At 38.3% G+C, this 24,406-nt stretch overlaps 2 protein-coding genes across 7 annotated transcripts in view; one reads left to right on the top strand and one right to left on the bottom strand.

Moving 5' to 3' along the window:
* RIC1 (RIC1 partner of RAB6A GEF complex) overlaps positions 1–10,136 on the top strand; it is a 103,232-nt gene extending 93,096 nt beyond the window's left edge. For 4 of the 5 annotated variants that reach the window (XM_019664719.1, XM_019664720.1, XM_019664718.1 and 1 more), the window contains 6 exons: positions 73–209; positions 2,106–2,392; positions 3,226–3,417; positions 6,163–6,340; positions 6,502–6,690; positions 7,527–10,136. In XM_019664719.1, the coding sequence (XP_019520264.1) occupies positions 73–209; positions 2,106–2,392; positions 3,226–3,417; positions 6,163–6,340; positions 6,502–6,690; positions 7,527–7,815 (1,272 nt within the window). In that variant the 3' untranslated portion in view covers positions 7,816–10,136. The remainder of the gene's footprint in view (positions 1–72; positions 210–2,105; positions 2,393–3,225; positions 3,418–6,162; positions 6,341–6,501; positions 6,691–7,526) is intronic. The other variant, XM_019664721.1, reaches the window with a different exon arrangement.
* A 3,508-nt stretch (positions 10,137–13,644) lies between these two features.
* The window catches only part of ERMP1 (endoplasmic reticulum metallopeptidase 1), a 46,918-nt gene continuing 36,156 nt past the window's right edge, over positions 13,645–24,406 (bottom strand). The window contains exons 14-16 of one of the 2 annotated variants that reach the window (XR_002126478.1): positions 17,088–17,251; positions 16,720–16,960; positions 13,645–15,104 (exon numbers count right to left, since the gene is read on the bottom strand). Coding sequence is in view for 1 of the 2 variants with exons in the window: in XM_019664747.1 (XP_019520292.1) it covers positions 16,796–16,960; positions 17,088–17,251 (329 nt within the window). In the remaining variant the exon portion in view is untranslated. Of the gene's footprint in view, positions 15,105–16,171; positions 16,961–17,087; positions 17,252–24,406 lie in introns of those variants that run through there. The other variant, XM_019664747.1, reaches the window with a different exon arrangement.

Genomic DNA, 24,406 nt, shown 5'->3' with positions numbered 1-24,406 from the left:
ACACAGCTTCTCTGGGCCACACACCTATGTGACATCTTTCTCTAACTGACTGCCCATTGGGTGTCATCCTAGGAACCCAGTTCAAGTGGTGGATTTGAGTTCTTCAGGAATCGAAGCATCAGTTTATCCCAGTCAGCTGAAAATGTTCCTGCTAGTAAATTCAGCTTACAGAAAACACTAAGTATGCCATCTGGTCCTTCTGGGAAAAGGTAAGAGAATAAAAAACAGTCACTGCTTTTAGGGCATTCTCTGACACATTGCATTTCAGGGCATTTGTAAAATCAGGTCTTAGGAAAACAGCTCCTTGATCCCATTGCTCATCCTTTTTTATTCCCCATAAGCTTAGAGAACACACAAAAGGCTGCTCTTTTTTTTCTTCCTCCAGAGTTCACTTCTTCACTCTTTGTACAGTTTCTGCTCCTTGTACTAGAGTAGGTCTTGATGTACCTATTCTGGATGCACTTAACTTTAAATCATCTCTGATAATAGAATAAAAAGGAAGATAATCCATAAGCCTCTTACAGTCAACAGTTTTATCCTTCTCTCCCACTATTCCTCTTGACAAAAAATAAAAATTTAGTCCTCATGTACTTCACTCTCCTGTGACTTTTGATTGGAGAAGTCATTAAACAGTGGGACAGCAAAGAGGACGTGTATCCTGGGGACAAACCTACATCGCCCATAGATAGGTTTTGTTTGTTTGTTTGTTTTTAAGATTTTTATTGGGAAATTGGGATGGGAACAGTGCTGGGGAATTGAGGGAAGGCAAACAGACAATTTGCTGTCGTTTCGTTCTTCAGTCTAGTTGTAGAGGACATTGCTTCACTGGCCCAAGTTGGCACCATCATTGCGCTCTTCCCGGGCGAGGCACATCAGTCGCCGGCTTTTGGACGGCCGCTCACTGCGGCTGCTGGCCGCTCACTCTGGCTGCTGGCTACATACGGTAGCCCATGGCAACCCACTGCCACAGGGGCTGCAGCCTACGCTGTCGCAAGGTTATTGTATCCTGAGAGGTTAACTGTGAACTCACACTGAACATTATAAAACAGTTTCCTCTGGTTTGTGAAGTCCTTGTATTCCTTCCTGTGTTGCGTGTTCTTGGCTCCTGTTTTTTCTCTTCCTTTGTCCTTTTATATTCAGTTTGTATGGTTCCTACAGTGCCTGGCACATAGAGCTTACTGAACATTTTTTATTGTGATGTTTGACTGCTTTTTCTTATCACATCCCCCTCACCCATTAACGTCACCCTCACTCACAACATCCACACATCATAGGCTATAGACAAGTAAAATGCAACCATGGAGTACTATAAACAGTTGCCAAGCAAACAGTAGCTTCTCTGGCCATACCCTGAGTTTAATACAGATCAAGTGTTCACTATTGTGCCAGGCACGCTTCTAAGCATTCACATGTATGGTCTTGTAATCCTTACAGTTCTATCAGGGTAGATCCTGTTGTTATTCACGTTGTACGGGTGAAGAAACAGAGGCCCAGAAAGTAAACTGGGTTATATTCACACAGCTAATGAGTAACAGCGCAAGATCTGCATCCCCGCAGTCCTGCGTAGTGCTGAAAGCACCACCCCACCCAGTTACCAAACCAGTGAAGCCACATCAGCTCCACTGAGTGAGGGATCATAGACAATTCAGCCAAGTCATTCATTTTACAAAGTTGGTTTTACTTTTGTGTCTGTGTACCTCACATCGAGTGATCTCATTTCATTTTTCTTCTCCTTAGTTTCTTTGATCTGATCTGCTTCCCTCTTTTCATTGGACTTTTCAAATACAGCATTTATTGGCTCCCTTTCTTTCCTTCAAGCAGTCACCACTCTCTTCCTTGTTTGGGTTTGTTTGTTTTCTGTTTCTTCCTATTCCATGTATTGATTCTACAAATACATTTTAAGAGCCTCCTGTGTTCCAGGTAGTGGTCAGCAGGTCATTGTATCACATGAAGGAGGAGACCTGATACTTTATCTTCCTCTTCAGTCAGAATTAGATCTTGGATCTTTTACGTCCTTGTCAGCATTATCAGTGCTACTGCATAAAAAGTATCTGAAGTCTTCTGGTAAAGGTTTTTCTGTAGCTTTCTTGTGTTCCCACTTATAGATGGAGTAAAGACAGCGACTGTGCGGAGAACATGTATATTGACATGATGCTCTGGAGACATGCTCGGCGTCTCTTAGAAGAAGTTCGGCTAAAGGACCTCGGTTGCTTTGCAGCCCAGCTGGGCTTTGAACTAATCAGTTGGCTCTGCAAGGAACGTACCCGAGCTGCCCGGGTGGACAACTTTGTGATAGCCCTGAAGAGACTCCACAAAGATTTCCTTTGGCCACTTCCCATCATCCCAGCCTCCTCCATCAGTTCTCCTTTCAAGAATGGAAAATTCCGTACAGGTAATGCTGCAGACTTTGTGTCAGTTGCACAAGGAGAAAGTTATATTTTGCTCCAAGTATTGACACATTTCACTATCAGCTGATATTCAGAGACGTTTTTGTACATCAGTTGGATCATCCACCATTTGACTGAGGGTGTAAATACAGTAGAACCTATGTCTTGAAGACTTACGACATTGACGTCTAATTAATAAATCTAACCATTGTTATCTCAGACTAGCAGCAAACTGAGAATTGGCTGGATGTAGAAGCTACCACACTTACCTTATTGTGGGAAGCAGCTTTGGAATTGGTTAGTCTTAGACCTCAAATATAAGCTAAATTGTGACTTTACCTGACAGGATTCATTCCAGAGAAATGCAGAGAGCCCATGTAAACTAGGAGAAGACAAAGTAAAACCGAATTTGATGGAAGAAAAATTAAAAGATAAAATTTTTTAGTTCAGGTCTTTTAAAGAAGACTGTTCTAATTATTATTACTTAAGAAAATTCAAACAAAAGCCTTTCATTATAGCATTTGGAAACTTCATGTCATCTAAAGAACCGAGGAAAGTCACTGAAAAGATGAACAGAGTAAAATTTTTCCATTCTAATAAGATATATGATGATATAAGATGACTGCTAGATGGCATTATGTATTATATAGTGAGTCCATTTTGTTACAATCCCACATCCCTGGGCTATGGGTGGATGATACAGTGTAGGAGAGTAGTTGGCTTTGAACTTTTAGTATTGGGAGAGTGGGGAGAGAAGCTGAAAGAGCTGAATTGGAAATGACAGTATGTGCACCTTGAATTCCCATTTTATTTCTTTGTTTTTGGACATACCTTGCAGTGGGAGAGCAGCTGTTAAAGTCTCAGTCAGCTGACCCTTTTTTAAACCTTGAGATAGATGCTGGTGTCTCTAATGTTCAACGAAGTCAGAGCTGGCTCAGCAACATTGGTCCTACCCATCATGAGATAGACACAGCCTCATCCCATGGACCACAAATGCAAGATGCTTTCCTGTCACCATTATCTAATAAAGGTAAATGTCATTTTAAATCCTAGCTCTCCTTCAGTTCTTCTGGAAGAACGTTTATGTGCTATAGCACTTCAGAGATAGAGCTTCATTCACTGTTTTCTTTCAAGATACATTTTTTTTTTTTTTAAGATTTTTATTGGGGAATCGGGGATGGTAACAGTGCTGGGGAATTGGGGGAAGGGGAACCGACAAGTTGCTGTCCTTTTGTTCTTCAGTCTAGTTATGGAGGACGTTGCTTCACTAGCCCAAGTTGGCACCATCATTGCGCTCTCCTGGGTGAGGCAGATCAGTCGCCGGCTTCTGGACGGCCGCTCACTGCGGCTGCTGGCCGCTCATGCTGGCTGCTGTCTACACGTGGTAGCCCATGGCAACCCACTGTCACAGGCGACTCACAGCAGCCCAGCTCCAGGTTGAGCTGTTGCTCAGCATCTTAGCTGTAGAGGGCAGTGTCACTGGACCTCATATGTGGGATCCGAACCGGGGCCCTCTGGCATCCCAAGCCAGTTCTTAACCATCACGCCACTCGGCCGGCCCTCAAGATACATTCTTGAGGATTATCCATTAGTGTCTGCTGGAGAGGTGGATAGTTACTAGAACAAGACCAAATTAGCCTTGACTGTACTTTGCCATATTTATTTTAGGTAAAATGAAATAGATAAAATCTTATTACAGGTCAGCACTAATAGAAGATTTTGCAATCAATTTTAATGATACAGAAACATTAACTTTGAACCTCAAGCAGAATGTTATCCACATATAAAAAATTCCATTCTTCTCATAAGTATACCTGTATTGTAAAAATTGTACCCAGTTACCTTCTTTTTTTATCTCATTGATAAAAATTTGTGCGAATTTTCTTTTTCTCTTCTAATTTCCTACATAGTATCCTTAATTTTGCCTCTGAGCCTTCAAAACCTAAAATATTTACTATCTGGTCCTTTACCAAAAAATATGTGCCAACCTCTGCTTTTATAATAATGAATAAGTTACAGATTGAGGAAGTTTTAAAGTGATTTATGTTGCTTAGATTTATATAATTATAGGAGCTTAAGTAGCAAGTGGTCTGCAGTTTTCTTAATGGCCAGGTATTCACCTGAAGTTTGATTTTCAGTCTGACATCACTGTTACCTGAGCTTCTCCTTTATGGAGAGGCTTATAGCTGCCATTAATTTTTTTTTTAAATTGTGGTAGAATACACATAAAATTTACTATCTTAACCATATTTTAAGTATACAGTTCAGTAGTGTTTATATTCACATTGTTAGGCAACCAATCTCCAGAACTCTTTTCATCTTGTAAAATTAAAACCCTATACCTATTTAACAACAACTCCCCATTCCTCCTGCCCCAACTACTGGCAACCACCATTCTGTTTTCTGCCTCTCTGAATTCCGCTACTTTAGATACCTCATATATATGTAAGTGGTGTCATACAGTATTAGTCTTTTTGTAACTGGCTTATTTCACTTAGCATAATGCTGTCAGAGTTCATCCCTGTTATAGCATACATGGGAATTTCCTTCTTTTGTTCACAATGTTCAGATGTGTACATACCACATTTTGTTCATCCATCCATCCATCGATGTACACTTAGGTTGCTTCCACCTTTTGGTTATTGAATGATACTGCAGTAAACATGGGAGCACAGACATCTCTTTGAGACTTTGCTTTCAATTCTTTGAGGTATATACCCAGAAGTAGGATTGCCAGATCATATGGTAATTCTCTTTTTACTTTTTTTTGAGGAACCACCATATTTTCCACAGCAGCTGTACCAGTTTGCATTCCCACCAGTACTGATAAGGGGTCCAGTTTCTCCACATCCTCACCGCCACTTATTTACTGTGTTTTGGGTTTTTTTAATATTAGCCATCCTAATGGACATGAGGTGGTACCATTTTTAAAGAGATCATTTCAAACATTTAAAAAGTTGAGATAATAGTATAATGGTGCTGGCCACCCTCCCCCCATGTATCCATCATCCAGCTTCAGTTATTACCAAGTCAGGATCACATTTGTTTCTTCAACTTCCTCCTGTGTTTTCGAACCAAATCCAAAACAAGCTATATTTTATCTGTGAATATTTCAATATGTATCTCTAAAAGGACTTAAAAAAAATGCCATTATCATCCCTTAAAAATTTAACAATAATTCCTTAATACCATCAAATATCCAATAAGTATTCAAATTCTAATTGTTTCATAATGTCATAATTGTTTTTTATGGCTTTACTCAAGATCTAAATAAGGTTCCTATATTATGATTGTTATGTTTTTTAATTCTCTTTTTAGGGATTGTTCCCTTCTCCATCTCCTTTTTTTTTTTCCTTGCAGTTTGTTCATTGAAGAAATGTCTGTGACTTTTCTCATAATGTAGATTTTCTCATAATGTAGATTTTGGCGACTGCATCTTCATGATTTAGTATACGTTTCCTCTGTATCTCTTGTAAATTGGTAATTGACTCTAAAGACTTGATCAAATTATAGCTAGATTTCTTTTTTTTAGGCAGGCCAGACTACTTCATAGGTAGTAGCATGTTTTTCCATCTGAAGACACATAATGCCTAGTTATCTAATGATTTTTTTTAATATCTACTGTTTATATAATGTGGGAATTTTAACAGTGGATTTAATGTTTTGGTTTCAAAATCTTGACAAATCAACATCTGAGAAACAGCCAGTATTTAAAATTAAAGGAAAACATTTTCTACGTGAAGCTAGTTTATAACTTTTGGCACCTCTTCATCAGGTGATGAATGCAGTATTGGCTCAGCCACAGACTTGACTGAAAGTAGCTCCATGGTGGATGGGGACTGGACAATGGTGGATGAAAATTTCTCCACACTCAGCTTAACTCAGTCTGAGCTAGAGCACATCTCCATGGAGTTGGCAAGTAAAGGGCCTCACAAATCTCAGGTCCAGCTTCGGTGAGTTGCTCAGCATTTTGAAAGCACAGAATGCCTACTCACGATATTTGGGCAAATAAGATACAGGGGCTCCTTTCCTGATAATGCGCCCTTCTGAACATCTGTCGAGTCTACTGAGCTCCATATTTCCTTCTCAGTTATTTGTTTCTGTTTATATGTAGGTATTTGCTACACATCTTCATGGAGGCAGGATGTCTGGACTGGTGCATTGTCATTGGCCTGATTCTTAGAGAATCCTCAATAATCAACCAGATTTTGGTTATTATCCAGTCTTCAGAGGTAGATGGAGAGATGTTACAGAACATAAAGACAGGGCTCCATGCAGTGGACCGATGGGCCTCTACAGATTGGTAAGTGCGGGTTTCCTTAGGCTTGTTTCTTGGCTGTCCTTTGGTGAATCCTGTCCTTTCACATTAAGGCTTAGCTCTGGTTTGTTTATTTGAAGATTTTTAGGTTGGTTGCAATAAAAATGCTTTCATACGTTCATTTTCAAGGCTATTTTCTTTAGCTACCATTCCATACCAGCCACTTACATGAGTAATGTCCAATGAGATAGTGTTGGTCAGTTTATAATGGGAATGACTTTAGATTGATGCAGTACAAATGATCTTAGAATTAAGACTGGAACTTCAGATTTGTAGTTCTGTAGAATTGAAGATAATAACCTGTCTATGTGAAAATAAAAATTTAAGGTATATGTGAATTTAACATTCCATGGCAGTTTATTAGCAAGCCCAAATTAAGAATAGTAGATGGAAGTTAAGAGCTTTAGGCTCTAGACTTTTGTCACCTATTATGTGGATTTGGGGCTTCCTTTGCTTGGGTTTAACTTTCCTTAATTGGCAGATTCATTTAGGTTCTCTGAAGGTTCTTTTTCAAGTCTAAAGTCTTATTGGTTCTTACACTGTAGAATATGATCTTTAATTTTAATACTAGGTAAAGAATGTCAGTCTTTGCTCCTAGTGCTCAGAAATTTAAGATTCACACTAATGCTGTCTGCAGCCCCCTCTGTGCCGGCCAGGGTACCTCAGAAGCCTTCCCTCCGTACCTCCTTGTGCCTCCTCCTTTCCCCCCACAATCTGTCGTTGATCCTATTATATCAGTGTTTAGTAGGAATTTACCCATAACACGAAGGAGCCTTTTGAATATGGCAGGTGAGAACTAATTTCCTTCTTCCTCTCCTTAGTCCTGGATATAAGCCATTTTTAAACGTCATTAAGCCACAGCTACAGAAGCTCAGTGAGATAACAGAAGAGAAGGTCCAACCTGAAGCCTTCCAGCCAGCAACTGTGGGTAAGACTCCTGAACAGACCAGCCCCCGGGCAGAGGAGAGCAGGGGCTCCTCGGGCCATGGAAGCGTCCCTCAGGGTGAGCTCGGAGGTGGCAGTCTGATCAGCCGGAAAGAGGAGGACATGACCCAAGCAGAGGACGAGGAACCTTTTCAGGATGGGACTTATGACTGTTCTGTGTCCTAACAGCAGTGGGGTACTATCCCCACGGGCAGTATTAACTCAGCAGCAGCATGCAGCTGTGAGGACACTGTAACCTAGTTGGATGATTTAACCAGGGAGAGAACTCAGATACTCTGGTAAGGTGTTACTAAATTTTAACTAACTCTTTCTCCTTTAAGAAATCTCTGACTCCAGAAAATGTGATATCACAATAAATCATCTTTCATAAAAAAAATTTTTAAGCTGCAGTGGAAAGTAATATAGAATATTGTACAGGTGTACATGAGAATATTTTAGTGTTCTTCTTAAAGGTTGGTAGCTCTTAAACCATAGGGATTGTTTTGCCCCAAATGAGCTTTTTCACTACGTATAGCTTCTTATATATATGTTTTCTGGCTCAGCCTGTGTCCTGACTGCTTTTCAAAAATAAATGCTAAGGTGCTTGCTGTCGCTCATCGGGTACCTGAGCTACCTGTAATGGCCCCTTTGATCAAGAGCGCTGGCCTCTTCCAACTGGGCCTCCTGAACAGATGCCTGCCCTGGCACAGCACATGCCAGGGTGATGAGACATGCTCCTTGGCTTTCTAGCCGGTGAAGCCCCACTCCTGAGTTGATGGGAGCTATTTACCTGTGAGTCGGTGTGCGAGCTTGATTCCTCGTATGTCAGTATGGGCGATGGTCTGAGGGGTTCTTATGAATTATGCTGTTAGATACCACTGAACTATTTTGTATCAAAGAACTTTATCTTTTTGTGAATACTCTTGTGTAAATATACTCAAAGGCACTGTTCGTATTTTTAGGCCTTGTATTATAATTTGTAAGGTTCTATGCTGGATTCTGCATGGCTTTACTCACTCTTGGAATAAAGAGAGTGCTCACCCTTCTTTCCAGATATGAGCAGTCTTCATAGAGGAAGGAGACAGGTTTATTGGCTTGGTCATAAAGGAACAAAAATGATCACACTGATCATGAAATGAAACAGGTTTTGTGCAAATTAATGTAGTTCCTTATTTATTGCTTTTGTAAATTGAATAAAAATGGAGTTTTATGTAAATAGATTGCTGAATCCTGTATTATCACTGCTAACTAAAAATTAGTATGTAAAGAATGCATTCTTCATTGTAACTTTTAAAGTATTTTATGTATTTCTAAATATGACTTAAATTTTAGTTTTCATACATTATGGAAACATAACTACATACTCTTTAATTGCTTCAGACTGAACACATATCCACATATGTACTTCTAATTACCTTATAACAGTATTAATTTAGATAGCTTGTTTGTACTGTGCAATTTGAACAAAGGAATGCAATGTTATTTTTTACAAAAACAAACTTGTTTATTTTTATAACAATGTATTTGATGCGGACCAAATCCATACCACTATGTAAAACAGCCTCTCTTCTCATAGTGCAATTACAGTTTAAAAATAAAACTTGGTCCTCTATCATTGTTTTTTAAAGTAAATGGCTAGATTTAGTTCTAGCCAGGTTTCCTTTGAAGGGAAACGAAAATCATTTTGAAATTGCTTAGTTCAAAATTCATCAAACTGTTTTAAATTATTGCGTTTGGTAATTTACTATCACTTACTTTTTACATTAGCAGTGCAATAAACTCACACACTGAAACTCCTGAGTGGGTGGAGTATGTGATTATGGGTCCCTGGTCTTCCTGGTGCTACTTTGATTTAAGGCTTTGTTTTCAACCCCCTTTTCCTAAATCTTTAGAAAATGTTTCCATGTGAGTACATGCAGGCCAGTGAGAAACTAAACTGAAATTTCTTCTCCTGTTCTAGTCTATTAGGAGAAGAACTAGCATTACTTTTGTGTTTGGTGTGAATATTCAGTCAATAAAAATGATTTACCATTGTAAACAGCTGTGATCTTTTCCAATATCCTAATGTGCTGCTGAGTTCATCTTGCACCTTTCAAAGCAGGGCCCCAAGTAAGTTAACTGTATTCCTGTGGTTAATGCAATAAATGAATCTTTTCTTCTGTAAAATACTTGTTTTTCAGCTAATTGGAATGGGTGGCCCCAAGACCAAGAAAAAAAAGGCAAGTTTAAGGAAAATTTCTCTTTGGTAATTTGTTATATATGCTTTAATTTTTTAAAATTCGTATTTTTATTTTACCTTGTTTGGTTCACATATCAACTGTTTAAGCCATAATTTTAACCAGTGAATTTAAATGTTCAGTATAACTATTTGAAGTTGAAATTCTTTGCTAATACCAAAACAAGTCATTTGGGGGTAGACATAACCTTTGCTTATAATTAAAGTTGCTGCTACTTCTGTAATGTGTATTTTTTTTACTTGGTACAGGGCAATAAAACCATTACATGAACTTCTGTTTTTTCACCATCTCAGTTTAACAGCAAAAAGTATATGTATTAAAAACCACCAATATATTCTTTCAGTTTTATAATTCCACCTCTGAGAATTTTCCGTATGAAAAAACTTAGAAATTCTGATAGATTTAAAATTTATTTGTATGCAGAATTACTTAGAATAGGAGCATAAAGAGTTGGCAGCATCCTAGATGCCTGACAACACAAGATTGAAACAGACAGTCCATGCTGATGACATAGAAAATGTTCAAAATGTAATGAAAAATATAAAATCATGTATACCATATGATTTCCATCAAACAATTTTATATGTAAGTGTAGAGGAGACTAGAAATCTCTACTAGATGGAATTTGAAATAATGTTTACTTTTTCCTATTTTCCTGTATTCCTGAATCTGCTTTCTATCTCTGGATTGGCCTATTCTGGACATTTCATATAAATGCGATCATATAATATGTGGCTTTTTCTGTCTGGCTTCTTTCACTTAGCATGATGTTTTCAAGGTTCTGAAGGTTCATCTTTATGTATCAGTACTTCATTCCTTTTCAAGGCTGAATAATATTCCATTTTATGGATACACTACATTTGTTTTATCCACTCAGTTAAGGGACATTTGGGTGGTTTCCACTTTTTTTTTTTTTTAATTGAGGAATTAGGGGAAGGGGAACAGATAAGTTGCTGTTCTTTTGTTCTTCATTCTAGTTGTGGAGGACGTTGCTTCACTGGCCCAAGTTGGCACCATCATTGCGCTCTTCCCGGGTGAGACAGATCAGTCGCCGGCTTCTGGATGGCTGCTCGTTGAGGCTGCTGGCGCTCACACTGGCTGCAGCCTACACCGTCGCTGGCGACTCACGGCAGCCCAGCTCCAGGTTGAGCTGTTGTTCAGCATCTTAGCTGTGGAGGGCAGTGTCACTGGCCCTCATATGTGGGATCTGAACCGGGGCCCTCTGGCGTCCCAAGCCAGCTCTTAACCAACATGCCACTCAGCCGGCCCGGTTTCCACTTTTTGACTATTCATAATGCTACTGCGAACATTGATGTACAGGTTTCTGTGTGGACATGTTTTCAGTTCTCTCTAGGAGTGCAAATGCTGATAACTGGTTAATTTTTTGAGGAAATGCCTAACCGTATTCTAAAGTGCCTGTGCCACTGTTTTACCTTCCCACTAGTAGTGGAGGAGGGTTCCAGTTTCTACCTTCAACACGTTATTGTCGTCTTAGGTTATAGCCATCTGGGTTAATGTATGAAGTGGTATCTCTTAGGTTTTGAGATTTTGCATTTCCCTGGTGACTGTCTTTTCATATGATTAGCCATTTGTAGATCTTTGTATAAAAAATGTTCACATCCTTTTACCATTTCACAGCTGGGTCATTTATCTTTTTATTGTTGACTTGCAGGAGATTTTATATATGTTGGATATTAGACCCTTATCAGATACAGGTTTCCCCCACTATCTGAAAGTAGAGTGTTCCTATGAAACCTTTCATAAGCCAAAATAATGTAAAGCATAGTATCTACCACTTTCTGAAAAATTTGCATTACACCACTTGGCTTTTTTGAAAGACCTACATTAGTACAGTAACAGCTTTTTTCATAAAAACTAAAATCCTCTTAGGATTTCTTTCAGCTAGCAAAAACGGGTACTAATGGGTATGTTTTCTTCTAATTCTAAGAGTTTTATAGTTTTCGTTCCTACATTTAGGCCTTTGATCCATTTTATTTTTAGTATGTGGTATCAAGTGAGGGGGTCTTTGTTCTTCTATATGTAGATGTTCAGTGTCCCACACCATTTACTAAAAAATTTTTCAACTGAATTGTCAAAAATCACTTTACTGTAAACATATGGGGTTTTTTCTGGACTGTCCATTTGTACTACATTGATCTATAAGCCTATTCTTAATGCCAGTACCACACTGTTGTACTTTGTAGGAAGTTTTGAAAGTGTAAATTGTGAGTTTTCTGAAGGCTGTTTTTGGCTCTTCTGGGTCCCCTGCATTTCCATATGAATTTTAGGATCAGCTTGTCCATTTGTGTGTGTGTGCACACAAAAGGCAGATGGGATTTTAATAGGGATTGTATTCAATCTGTAGACCAATTTGAAGAATATTACCATCTTAATATTAAGCCTCCCAATCCATGAACATTTGTCGTCTTTAATTTTTTTCAGCAAGTTTTATAGTTTGCAGTGTAAAAATCTTGTTCTTTTGTTAAGCTTATTCCTATTTTATTCTTGATGCTATTGCAAAAAGAATTGTTCTTTGTTGGTATATAGAAATATAATTGATTTCTGTATATTGATAGTGGATCCTACAACATTGCTGAATTCATTTATAAACTGTAATAGTTTTTTTGTAGCTTCCTTAGGATTTTCTATATAGACAATCATGTCGTTTGCAACTAGAGTTTTAACTCTTCCTTTCTAATCTGGATGCCTCTTGCCAAACTGCCCTGGCTGGAGCCTCCAGTACAGTATTCCATAGAGGCAGCCAATGGACAGCCTTGTCTTCTTTCTGGTGTTAGGGGGAAAGCTTTGTCTTTCATCGGAAATTATGTTAGCTGTGAGTTTTTTCATAGATGACCTTGATCAGGTTGAGAAAGTTCCTATTTATTAGTGTTTTTATCATGAAAAGGTATTAGGCTTTGTCAAAAAACTTTTTATGCATCTATTGAGATGATCATATATGGTGGTTGTCCTTTATTTTGTTAATAAGGTGTATTGCATTCATTGCATTCCCAGAATAAATCTCACTTGATCGTAGTGTGGAACCAAACTTGGAGAAAAGAAATTACCAACATGTTATATATTTTTACAAATCAACTAAGGCAGTAGTAGTATCAAATATATTGATGTACTTCAAAATTGGCTAGGATATTTTTTAAACAAAAACAGACATAAAGAGGCATAAGTGCATTTTGGCTTTATTGGCCCTAAAAGGGGGTAAGGTGTATTAAGAGTAGTTGTTCAACTGTTTCGCCTTGTTCTGAACTGTTCTGAGAGAATTCACTCAGAAAGTGAAATAACTTACACAGGGATGTGGGTGCTCTGTTTGGGGGATGGTGGTGCCCTGTCCTTGTGGAGATTAGAATGAGCAGTGAGTCAGTCACTCTCAGGCTGAAAGAGAATTTCTTCTTCCCTCCCTCCTATCCTTATCTGCCAACAAAAGAACATCCACCTTTATTAATGCTTCAGTGATTTTCTTTGACAATGGAAATGATTTAAAACTATTAAATATGCTGAAGCTCAACATTTACCAAATAATAATAGGTCATTAATTTCTGTGTAATTCCCATGCACAGTCTCATTACACAGCAAGAAAGGATTCCCGTTGAAGTAACCTAACATGTCCATGTTGAGTTCTTTACTCACATGACCCACTAAAATAGCACTTATCCCACATGATCCATCTAGGTCTTTTAACAGATTTTTTTAAAGAAGGCTTTAAAAGGCTCTGTAGACCTGAAATAACCCTTCAAATATAAGGCAAGAAAACAATAAAGATCTGTTTTTCTGTTAAAGATACTAAGACATTAAAAAGTTTATTTCAGTAACATTGTAAGGCAACAATTAATCTTCAGCAAACCAGTGAAAAGAAATGGACAGACATAATCCTTCTTCCTGTAGCTTCCTGAGGCAGGAGGCTGGTTTATGGCCCCATCAGTGGCAACATTTTAGGAATCCTATCATGCTTATTATTTACATCTGCTAAACTGTGGAAACAAATGCTTCATGCAACAATCATTCATAGGTCAGACACTATATTTTAAAAAAGAACTTCTTTGAAATCACAATTCTTCCTACTTTCCCTGAATGTGCAGTACTGTGCTACTTAACATTTAAATTCTGTAGGAAATAACCTTTTTAGAAATGAGTTATTCAAATGCTCAGATACTGGGGGGGGGGGTACCTAATAAGTTCTTTAACTTCACTGACTACTTACTAACAAAGCTTTGAATATTGTAATTAACCATTTCTGGCATTAAAACGATCTCCCAGGATATTAAGCATGCCCAGAGATTAGTGAGCATCTTGTCACTGACCTTGCATAATATCAAAACTTTATAATGCTAAAGAAAACAAAATAGAATTGTTTAGAAAAGAAAACCATGATTATTACTGAAAAGGAGTAACTACATTCTTCCCAAAGGAAAAAAAAAAAAATCACAGAACTATTTGTGTTTCATACGAAGTCTCTTCTTCCTCAACACTTGGATTTTGCCTTTTAAAAAATTTCTAGTAATCAATTTCAGATTAACCACAGGGACAGAAAAATGCCTGTACAGTCATCCCTCAAAATCCACAGGGGGGGTTGGTTCCAGGACCTCCCTCAAATACCAAAATCCATGGATGCTCATATTCTTTATATAAAATGGTATAGTAGTAGTTGCATATAACTTATGTCCATCCTCCCGTATTACTTTAAATCATCTCTAGATTACTTATCATATATAATGCAATGTAAATGTTACGTAAATAGTTGTTATACTGTATTGCTTAGGGAATAATGACTAGGAGGAAAGTTTGTACATGTTTAGAACAGATGCAGCCATTGAAGCCACCTACATGTCAGCAACAACGTAACATTTTTTCCCCAAGTATTTTTCTATCCATAGTTACTTGAATCTATGGATATGGAACCTGCAGATATGAAGGACTGACTATATTTTGAAATTCACGATATTACTGATTTATAATTATGATTCTATACAAGCTATAAACACTGCAAACTTTATGTACCACCTGACACATTCAGAAATCCTCTGGCCTCACAGATAAATGTGGTAGGAGCTAGACACCTGAAGCAGTTGAGACTAGTAAATATGGTTTCTACAAAGTCAAGAGAAAAGGAATGGGTCCAGTGTCCATGCGTGTCACAACCAGCATGTTACCATTCGGCTCTGCTTGTAGCCCTGCTGTGTGTGGGGGCCCAGTCAGGTTTTCAAAGAGTCACAAATCAGGCAGGCACTAGGAGGAACATAATTAAGAAATAACATTGTACATGTCGCACAAGCAGCTTCAAGAATTTCCTCCTGTGATGCACTTACTTGGATCGATGGATCCAAGTGCCAGTTTTTAAATTTTTACTATGGCTTGTCTTTAAAATGTTCTTTTTGTTCTAAGTTTACTGTAAAAGTCGAAAGTTTTTCAAAAAAAAAAATTCTTTTTGCATTTCTTAATGGAAAAAAAAGAAGCAAAATTTACCACTAATCTCACCAAACCCTACCACTGCTGGGATATGCCTCACAAGTTAAACAGCCATATTCTTCAAAATGAAAAGCACCTTAAAGTCCCAGGACTGCCCTTAATGCAGGACCTGAACCGCAACAGCTGTAGGTACAGCAATCTCATTCCAGTAAAAGCGACACCTCACGTCTCAGGAGAGCCAGCTCTGCTAGACCTAAGTTACTGAGAAAGCAATTTATTTGTTCAACTGGCTGGAAAACAGACAAAAATAAGGACCTCGTGCATCAATAAAATTATGCCCTGAAGGATTAACCTTGGATAACAGAAAACTTCTGCAAAACAAACAGTATAAATATAAAATGCTCAGCTACTCCCAAGCCCCCTTCCCCAGAATAGCCACTATGGGACCTCAGTGCTCGAAGGAAGGAAGGAAGGTTGTATTACTTGCACAAGCTGAACCAAAAGAATCTCTGAAAACCCAGAGGGGATATAGCTAGACAAATGCTCAAATTGGTAGAGGGGGAGTCAGATACACTTCAGAGGGAAACAGGCATTGGAAACCTCAGCAGGGCATCACAATGATGGATGTTAGTGACCACTTGTCAGAAGGCCAGGAGTCACCAGTCAGCACAGGCTTCCACAGGAGGGGTCCTGGGCTTCACTAGAGATGCAGAGCACAGTCTAGAGCAGCGGTTCTCAACCTTCCTAATGCCGCGACCCCTTAATACAGTTCCTCATGTTATGGTGACACCCAACCATAAAATTATTTTTGTTGCTCCTCTATAACTGTAATTTTGCTACTGTTATGAATCGTAATGTAAATATCTTTTTGTTTTCCGATGGTTTTAGGTGACCCCTGTGAAAGGGTCGTTCAACCCCCAAAAGGGTCACGACCCACAGGTTGAGAACCGCTGGTCTAGAGGCTGCCTGAAGAAGTGCAGCCCTCGGCACAGGCTGGGCCCGCGAAGGCCCAATGGTTCTTCCCCAGACCTTATGGTAATAGCTTTCTGATGACCTAAGGTGAATATTACTCCAGTGAATGTGGTTTTACCCACCATCCACTGACACAATTAATGGTCTTGGGCTTTAACTGGAAATGCCATTTGTCTCATTAACAGTGGTCTCACATTACCTTCAACATCTTTCATGATCCTAAGGGAACAGCTATTGAAGTGGTTTCTTGGCTTTTGTCCTTAAGGTTTCATCTAAAGTGACATGTTCGTATAGTGGCAGTACCCACATGTGCTTAAGTGCCAGAAAATCGGCATTTTTCAAGTGTCCAGAAGGCCATGCATCACTGCCCCGCAGTGTAGCCGTTTCGGTGCTTGGCCTAAAGAGTGGTAGATCACAGAGCGCTCTGACAGTATGCTCATTAAAATCCACTGACTTAACTTACATTACAAACATCCGTGTAGCACAGGGAGAAACCGTGTCACAGGAAGTATCCCCCCGGCGTGGATTCATCCACAAGATTAAAACACAAAGAGGTCGTAGGTGCACACCCAGGCAGAGGGGAACGTCCAGTCTGGAAACTTCTCCTTCAGCACATCCAGCTGGGAGGATCTCTTGTCTTCCCCAGAAAGATAGTGGGCAGCGATGGCCACAGTGACTATTCCCTCAGGCTGTTCTTCCAAGACCTGGTAGAGAAAATTAGTTAACTCTCTAGTTCTAGGAAGGCAGAGTACTGAGTCCAAGTATTTAATTCTTGCCAAATACCACCAGGGAACCTGATCAATGATACCAGCTGTGCTGGGAAATTCCCACCTGTACTTCTATCCAGAACTGCCACGCAGAGGCTTGGAGTCCATGGGAGTAAAAGACAAAGTAGTCCCCTCCTTTACTTGTGACTGGGGTGCCATTGCCAAGAGACCACTGAGAAAGCGTTGACCCTTTGTGAGTTCGAACATAGAATGACATATGGCTTGGTCCTGTAACATAAGAGGAAAGAAAAATCAGTTAAAACAATCTTTTAAAATGTATCAATAAACAACAACCCACAGCCCAACCAGACTATGAAGTCCATGTCTTTTATTACTTTAAAGACACTCACTACAAACCTAATGGAAGTTGCCCAGTTTGGACTTTCAGCTTGTTATCAACAAGGGTAAGTACTGAGGAGCAGCTGAAAGGCACAGATTTTACAATGAGAAAACCTGGGTTTAAGCCTTGGCCCTGTCATTTAAACATACAAGAACCTAGCACTCAAGAGAGCCTTTCTTCAGAAATCAAGGGATAAGCTTCATCTAACCAAGAGGCAACTGTAGAAACTAGAGCAAAAGAAGATACTGGAGGACTTTAAAATATCCAAATATGTATATTACTAAGACAAATATTGAGGTGACGGTGGAAGACTAATGTACAGATGTTGCATGTAATTAACATTGAGAGAAGGAAAGAGGAAAGTATTAGCAAACTATTGTTTGTATAGGCTAACAGAGTTAAAGAATGCCATTAAAACCTGAGATGCAGATAGTACAAGTTAAAAATAGGTGATCAAAACAAAAATAGAAACCTTATGTACCAGAAAATATTTTTTAATTAAAGACAAAGAAGACACTTCAAGAAAAAGGAATAGAACAAATAAAACACAATTATAAAACACTGTGACAACGTTCAGAAAAATGCATCAGTTATAAAAATAAATGTGAACAGACCTAGCTCAGCCACTAAAAGAAAAAAAGTTTTCAACTTGGCTTATAAAGCCAGACCTAATCATGTACTATATTCAAGAAACATATTTAAGCAGATTCAGAAAGGGTAAAACTAAAGATATGAACAAAGGTATTTCAGGCAAATGGACACAATTTTGAAAAGACCTCTTTGATATCAGAAAAAAATAGAATTCAAGAAAAACATTAAAAGTAAAAAGACACTTTAATACTAAAAGCTCTAATTCACTATAAAAATTACGAATTTTGTGCACCAAATAACATAGCAACTACTTTATGAAGCAAAACTACAGGAGATGCAAGAAGATACACACACAAATAAGAGACTAAAATTCCACTCAATACAAGACACATAAGTTGAACAAAAACAATGAAAAAAAAATCTAAAAATGATCAGTGAAGTAGACCCCTATCAGTCAAACTTTACATGCTGATAATACAGGATATATCTTCTCAAGTTGGCATGAAACATTCATAAAAATAAAATACTAGGTCACAAAGGAAACAAAGTTTTATAAAATTGAAATATTACAAATAACACTGATCATAATTCAATAAAGCTTGAAATTACCAACAACAAAACAGCCTTCTACCTGGGAATAAAAGATCTATTTAAGATCATGGATGAATGAGGAAATAAAAATTATGGAAATTTAAAAAAAATACTACATATCAAACTATTGGATACATGTAAAGATGTAATAAAGAGGAAAACCCATAGCAATAAACATTTTTTTCAGTAAAAGAATACAATGACAAGCAAAAATGAACAACAAAGTAAACAAAAAGAAAACACAAATTAGGAAATCAATGAAACAGCATAGAACTAAACAGGCCTACCTTAAACAATCAAAAGTTTGTTTTGTTTTTAATTAACAATAACAAGACCACCACTAGCTAACTTGGTTAAGAAAAAGGCGGGGGGATGATAGGGGGGAAGGAGAGGGGGGCAAACACAAGTATGGAAAAAGAGAAATAAGAAAAATAAACAAAAAATTTGTAAATCACAATGGCTACTTTGCAGACCTCTATACTCACAAATTTGAAAACCCAGATGAAATGGATGCTTTTCTAGGAAAATATAGAAACTGAAAACAGCTGTAAGACTTAAGCAGAGCCATTTCCCTAGAAAAAGTTAAACCACCCAACAAATAAAGCACCAGGCCCAGGTGGCTGCAGAGAGGAATTCAAGCCAACTTTTCAACCAAATAGTTCCAGTGATCCATAAACTATTCCAAAGCATTGAAAATTAAGGAAAACTTACCCATTTTCATGATGTATAACATTTATGATGTTCTTATATTTATAATGTATAACACTAATACCTAAATCTGATAGAGTGCCCAAAAGAAAACAAAACTACACATGGTCCAATATTATTCATTGAGTATTGATACAAAATTTCTAAATATTAGCAAACATCCAACATCACAATGATAGGCCATGACCTGATAGAATATACATTAAAATATCCAAAGAAGAAAAATCCTGATTACAGATGGCTAAAAAGAGCCCTTTACAAAATTAAAAAACATTTCTTATTTAAAAAAAATTTTTTTTCAAGAAATGACAACTGATGAATGCTTGCTTAACATGATAAAAAATATTATGCCTTAGTCCAAAGGCTAGTATCTTACATAATGGGAAAACACTAGAGACCTTTGTACTGATACCCAGAACAAGGCAAGAATGCTACTATCTCAACAACTGTTCTACACTAGGCTAGAAGCATTAGCCGTTTAGACAAATCAATTAGAGGCATAAGACCTGGTAAAGAAGAACTAAAAGTATATTTGCAGATGATATGCTGTAGTCAACAAGCTATACCTAAGGTCCGTTTTGGTATGGCTCTCAGGCTAAGAATGGTTTTTATGTTTTGAAAGAGTGGTTTAAAAAATCTACAACAGAGACATACTCGTATAGCAAAGCCCAAAATATTTACTATCTGGCAAAGTTTGGCAATTGCTGGTATACCTAGAGCACCCAAGAATATCATGATTAACTCAAAAAATGAAAGATTCAGTGAGGTAGCAAGATATAAAATTGACATACAGAAGTCAATTGCCTTCATAAATATAAAATAAAACCAGTTAGAAGACATACTGGTAGAGAAAACCTCAATTATAATAGCAACAAAACCTAGATGAGGAAAATTTTGTAAGACTCCTGAAAGACACAAAAATAGATTTTGAACACATGAAAGACATTTCCAGTTCATGACTAGGCTGACTCAACGTTATAATGTCAATTTCTCCCTAATTTATAAATTTATTATTATATTCCTCAAAATACCAATTAGCAATAAGTTTAATATTAGAGTTAATACTAAAATTCATATGGGAAAACAAATATGCAAAAATAACAAGGTAAATACTGAAAAAAACTACAAAGGATCTTAATTCTCCCAACCATTAAACTATAAAACTTCCATAATTTAAAGTGTGGTAACTGATGTACAAACAGACCTACACACATACAGGTCTGATTTTTTCTGATTTCTTGACATTTGCAATCACAAAACATGGCGGTAGATGTGCAACTGGCCTGGCAGGAACCTGAATTTTACTGTAATTTTCCAAATTGTGCATAAAGGATGGAGAAAGGTTTGGATTTTTCTGTGCTTCCTTTTTATAGGCTGGTGATTAAATAAAATTAGAAAATTTATTAGCATGAACAGGAAAACCAGTAGATACAAAATAAATTTGTTTCCAATTAAATTTTAAAAGCCTAGAGAACAAAGTATTCAGCTTCAAAAGTATCAGCTAAGGCACTTAATTCCCATAATTACTTCATTCTATTGATTAACTACCAAAAAGAAACTTGATCTCTACCTCACACTGTAGACAAAAGTTAATTCAAGGTGGAGCATAGGCCTAAACATGAAAAACTAAAGCTATATAGTTTCTAGAAGAAAATATAATAATCAATCTTTGTGACCTCTATATAGGCAAGATTTTTTGGAGAGGACACATAAGCACTAATCCCACAAGAAAAAACTGATAAATTGGACTTCATAAAAATTTAAAACTTTTGCACATCAAAAGATCCCATTAAGAAAATGAATAGGGGACCAGCCGAGTGGCTCAGTTGGTTAAGAGCTCGCTAAAGAGTTTGAGCTCTGAGCAACAACGGTTCTATTCCCAGCCCAAGCTGAGCAGCCACTGAGCTGCCAACTGGTGGTAGGATGGCTCAGCTAAAAAAAAATTTAAAATAAAAAAATAAAATGAATAGGCAAGAAAATCTTGATAACACATATATCTGATACAGAATTTTTATCTAGAATATATAAACACAAGTCAATAGCCCAGTTTTTTAAAAGGGAAAAAGATATGAAGAAACAAACAAAGCAAGATATATGGCCAATAAGCACTTGGAAAAGTGTTCCACATCATTAATTATTAGAGAAATGCAAGAGATACTACTAAACACCCACTAGAAATGATAAAATGAGAAAAACAACAGCTAATACTGGTGAAAATGTGGAGCAACTGAAATGCTCATATACTACTGGTGGGAGTGAAAAACGGAACAATTTTAACATTTACCCTCTGAACCTACACTCCTAGATATTTATCCAAGAGAAGTAGAAAACATGTATTCCCAAAAAGCCTTACACAAGAATGTTCATAACAGTTTTATCCATCTTAGCCCCAAATCAGAAATAGCTCAGGTGTCCATCAACAGGACAATGCTAAACATGGAATATTCATGGACTACTACTACTACTCAGCAATAAAAAGGAACAAAATACTAATACTCAAAAACAACATAGCTCAATCTCAGAAACATTGTGCTTAATCACCCAGACCCAGAATATTACACCCTGGACGATTCCATTTCTATGAAGTTCAAGAATGGGCAAAATGAGAGGAGTGGTTGTTACTCGGGGTCAGGGAGATTAAGTAGAAACGTACATAAGGAATTTATGGGTGATCGAAACTTTTTGTCTTGGGTATTACATGGGTATATGTATGCTTTTATCAAAACTAATGGAACTATATATAAATTAGGCCTTAAATATATCACTTTTTTTTTTTTAACTCAGTAAAGTACAGAGTGAACAGCAGCAGAAACTTTTAACCTTCTGTCAGGCGCAACTGATCTCACAGACTCACTGCACACACATTTTCAAATATCTAACAGTTAAGTATCATGACTCATTGCTTCCGTATCTTCCCCCTCTACCATAACCCATCGCCAGTCATGTTTGTGACTTAGTACAGTAAAGACGTATTTCATATTTGAAAATTTGTGTACAATGAATCTGTGAGATCAGTTGCGCCCGATGAAGGGTTAAAAGTGAACTGCCTATATTAGGGTTCCTGAGTAACAGAACCAACAAGATGTGCATAGAAAGAAAAAGAGAGATGTATTTTAAGGATTGGCTCATGCAATAGTGAAAGCTGGCAAATCCAGACTCTGCAGGGAAGCTAACAGGCTGGAGACCCAGGGAAAAGCTGCAGTTTGACTCCAAAGGTAGCATGCTAACAAAACTTCTCCTCCTCGGAGCAGGTGATATAAAGCCTTCAGCTGATTGATGAAGCCTACCACATTATGGAGAACAATCCACTCAAAATCTGATTTAAATGTTAATACCATCCAAAACATACCTTCACTGAAACATTTAGGATGGTATTTGCCCAAATAGCTGGGTATCATGGCCTACTCAAATTGACACAGAAAATTAGCCATCACACTTCCCAAAAAGACAGTTGTTATAGAGGGATAGAGACCATCATTAAAAAAGCTTATTAAAAAAAACAAACAAGCGAATCCCTGGTCCCTCCCAACTTTCAGGCATACCCAGTCTGCTTTCAGTGGCTTTTTTGTGCAGACTGTCTGCCCTGGCTCAAGCTTCAGACTTTCCTAGGGTCTCTCAAAGGTTCATGGAACTCAGACAAACAGCACCTGGCTTGAGTATCCTGTGCCTCTAGCTGAGTAGCCCTAAGCCAGCACTTGGTACACAGCTTGGCCTCTCAAGGGGCTTCCAAGCACAGCACGGGCAGTAGCCATCTGCAGATTTCTTTATGGCTCCTGCTAGGTGGCCCTAGTGGGACGTGGGTGGTGGCTGAACTTGACCTACAGCGGATCCCCTCCAAGGTGATCCTGAGGCTGGCGCCCCCAGTGGCCAGCTTCAAAACAAGATGGAGCATCACCCAGCCATCTCCAAGTACAAAACACCCAAGGGGCGTGCTGGGCAGACAGCAGAGTCCTGCTGAGGCAGATCCTACTCTGTAGGGTCAGCCCCTGCACAACAACTCTTCCACTGTAGTCAAGGCCAGTCCTCACAACCAGTGAATCCAAAGGTCAGTCCTTCCCACTGATGTGCAATTATCAACCAAGGCTTAACTACAAGAGGAAGGTACACACAACCCACACATGAGACACACCTGGAGTGCATGGCTCAGGTGACCAGGAAGACTGCACCACTGAACCCCACAGCACACCTACTACATACGGCCACTCTACTAAGACCAGGAGACATAGCAGCCCTACCTAATACATAAAAACAAACACAGGGAGGCAGCCAAAATGGGGAGACAAAGAAACATGTCCCAAATGAAAGAACAGAGCAAAGCTCCAGAAAAAGAACTAAGTAAAACAGAGATAAGCAATCTATCAGATTTAGAGCTCCAAACACTGGTTATAAGAATGCTCAATGATCTCAGGGAGAACTTCAACAAAGAGATAGGAAAAATAAAAATAGAAAGAACCAGTCAGAAATAAAGGATACAATAACAGAAATGAAGAATATATTACAGGGAATCAACAGATTAGCTGAAGCAGAGGATCCAACCACCAATGTAGAAGATAAGGTAACAGAAAACACCCAACCAGAACAGCAAAAAGAAAAAAGAATCCAAAAAGTTGAGAGTTTAAGGGGTCCTCCAGGATAATATCAAGCATACCAACATTTGCATTATAGGGGTACCAGAAGGAGAAGAGAGCAAGGAAATGAAAACCTATTTGAAGAAATAATGGCAGAAATCTTCCCTAACCTGGTGAAGGAAATAGACATACAAAGCCAGGAAGCGCAGAGAGTCCCAAACAAGATAAACCCAAAGAGGCCCACACTAAGATACATCATATAATAATTAAAACGCTGAAGGTTAAATACAAAGAGATTTTTTCTTTTTAAGATTTTATTGGGGAATTGGGGGAAGGGGAACAGACAAGTTGCTGTCATTTTTGTTCTTCAGTCTAGTTGTAGAGGACGTTGCTTCACTGGCCCAAGTTGGCACCATCATTGCACTCTTCCCGGGCGAGGCTGATCAGTCGCCGGCCTCTGGACGGCCGCTCACAGCAGCTGCTGGCTGCTCACGCTGGCTGCTGGCTACATACGGTAGCCCATGGCAACCCACTGCCACAGGGACTGCAGCCTACGCCGCCGCCAGTGACTCGTGGCAGCCCAGC

This window comes from Hipposideros armiger, unplaced genomic scaffold, assembly GCF_001890085.2.
Source record: "Hipposideros armiger isolate ML-2016 unplaced genomic scaffold, ASM189008v1 scaffold_429, whole genome shotgun sequence".
NCBI lineage: Eukaryota > Metazoa > Chordata > Mammalia > Chiroptera > Hipposideridae > Hipposideros > Hipposideros armiger.
Note: the sequence above shows the minus strand (reverse complement) of the source record. Positions and strands in the feature narration are given on the sequence as shown.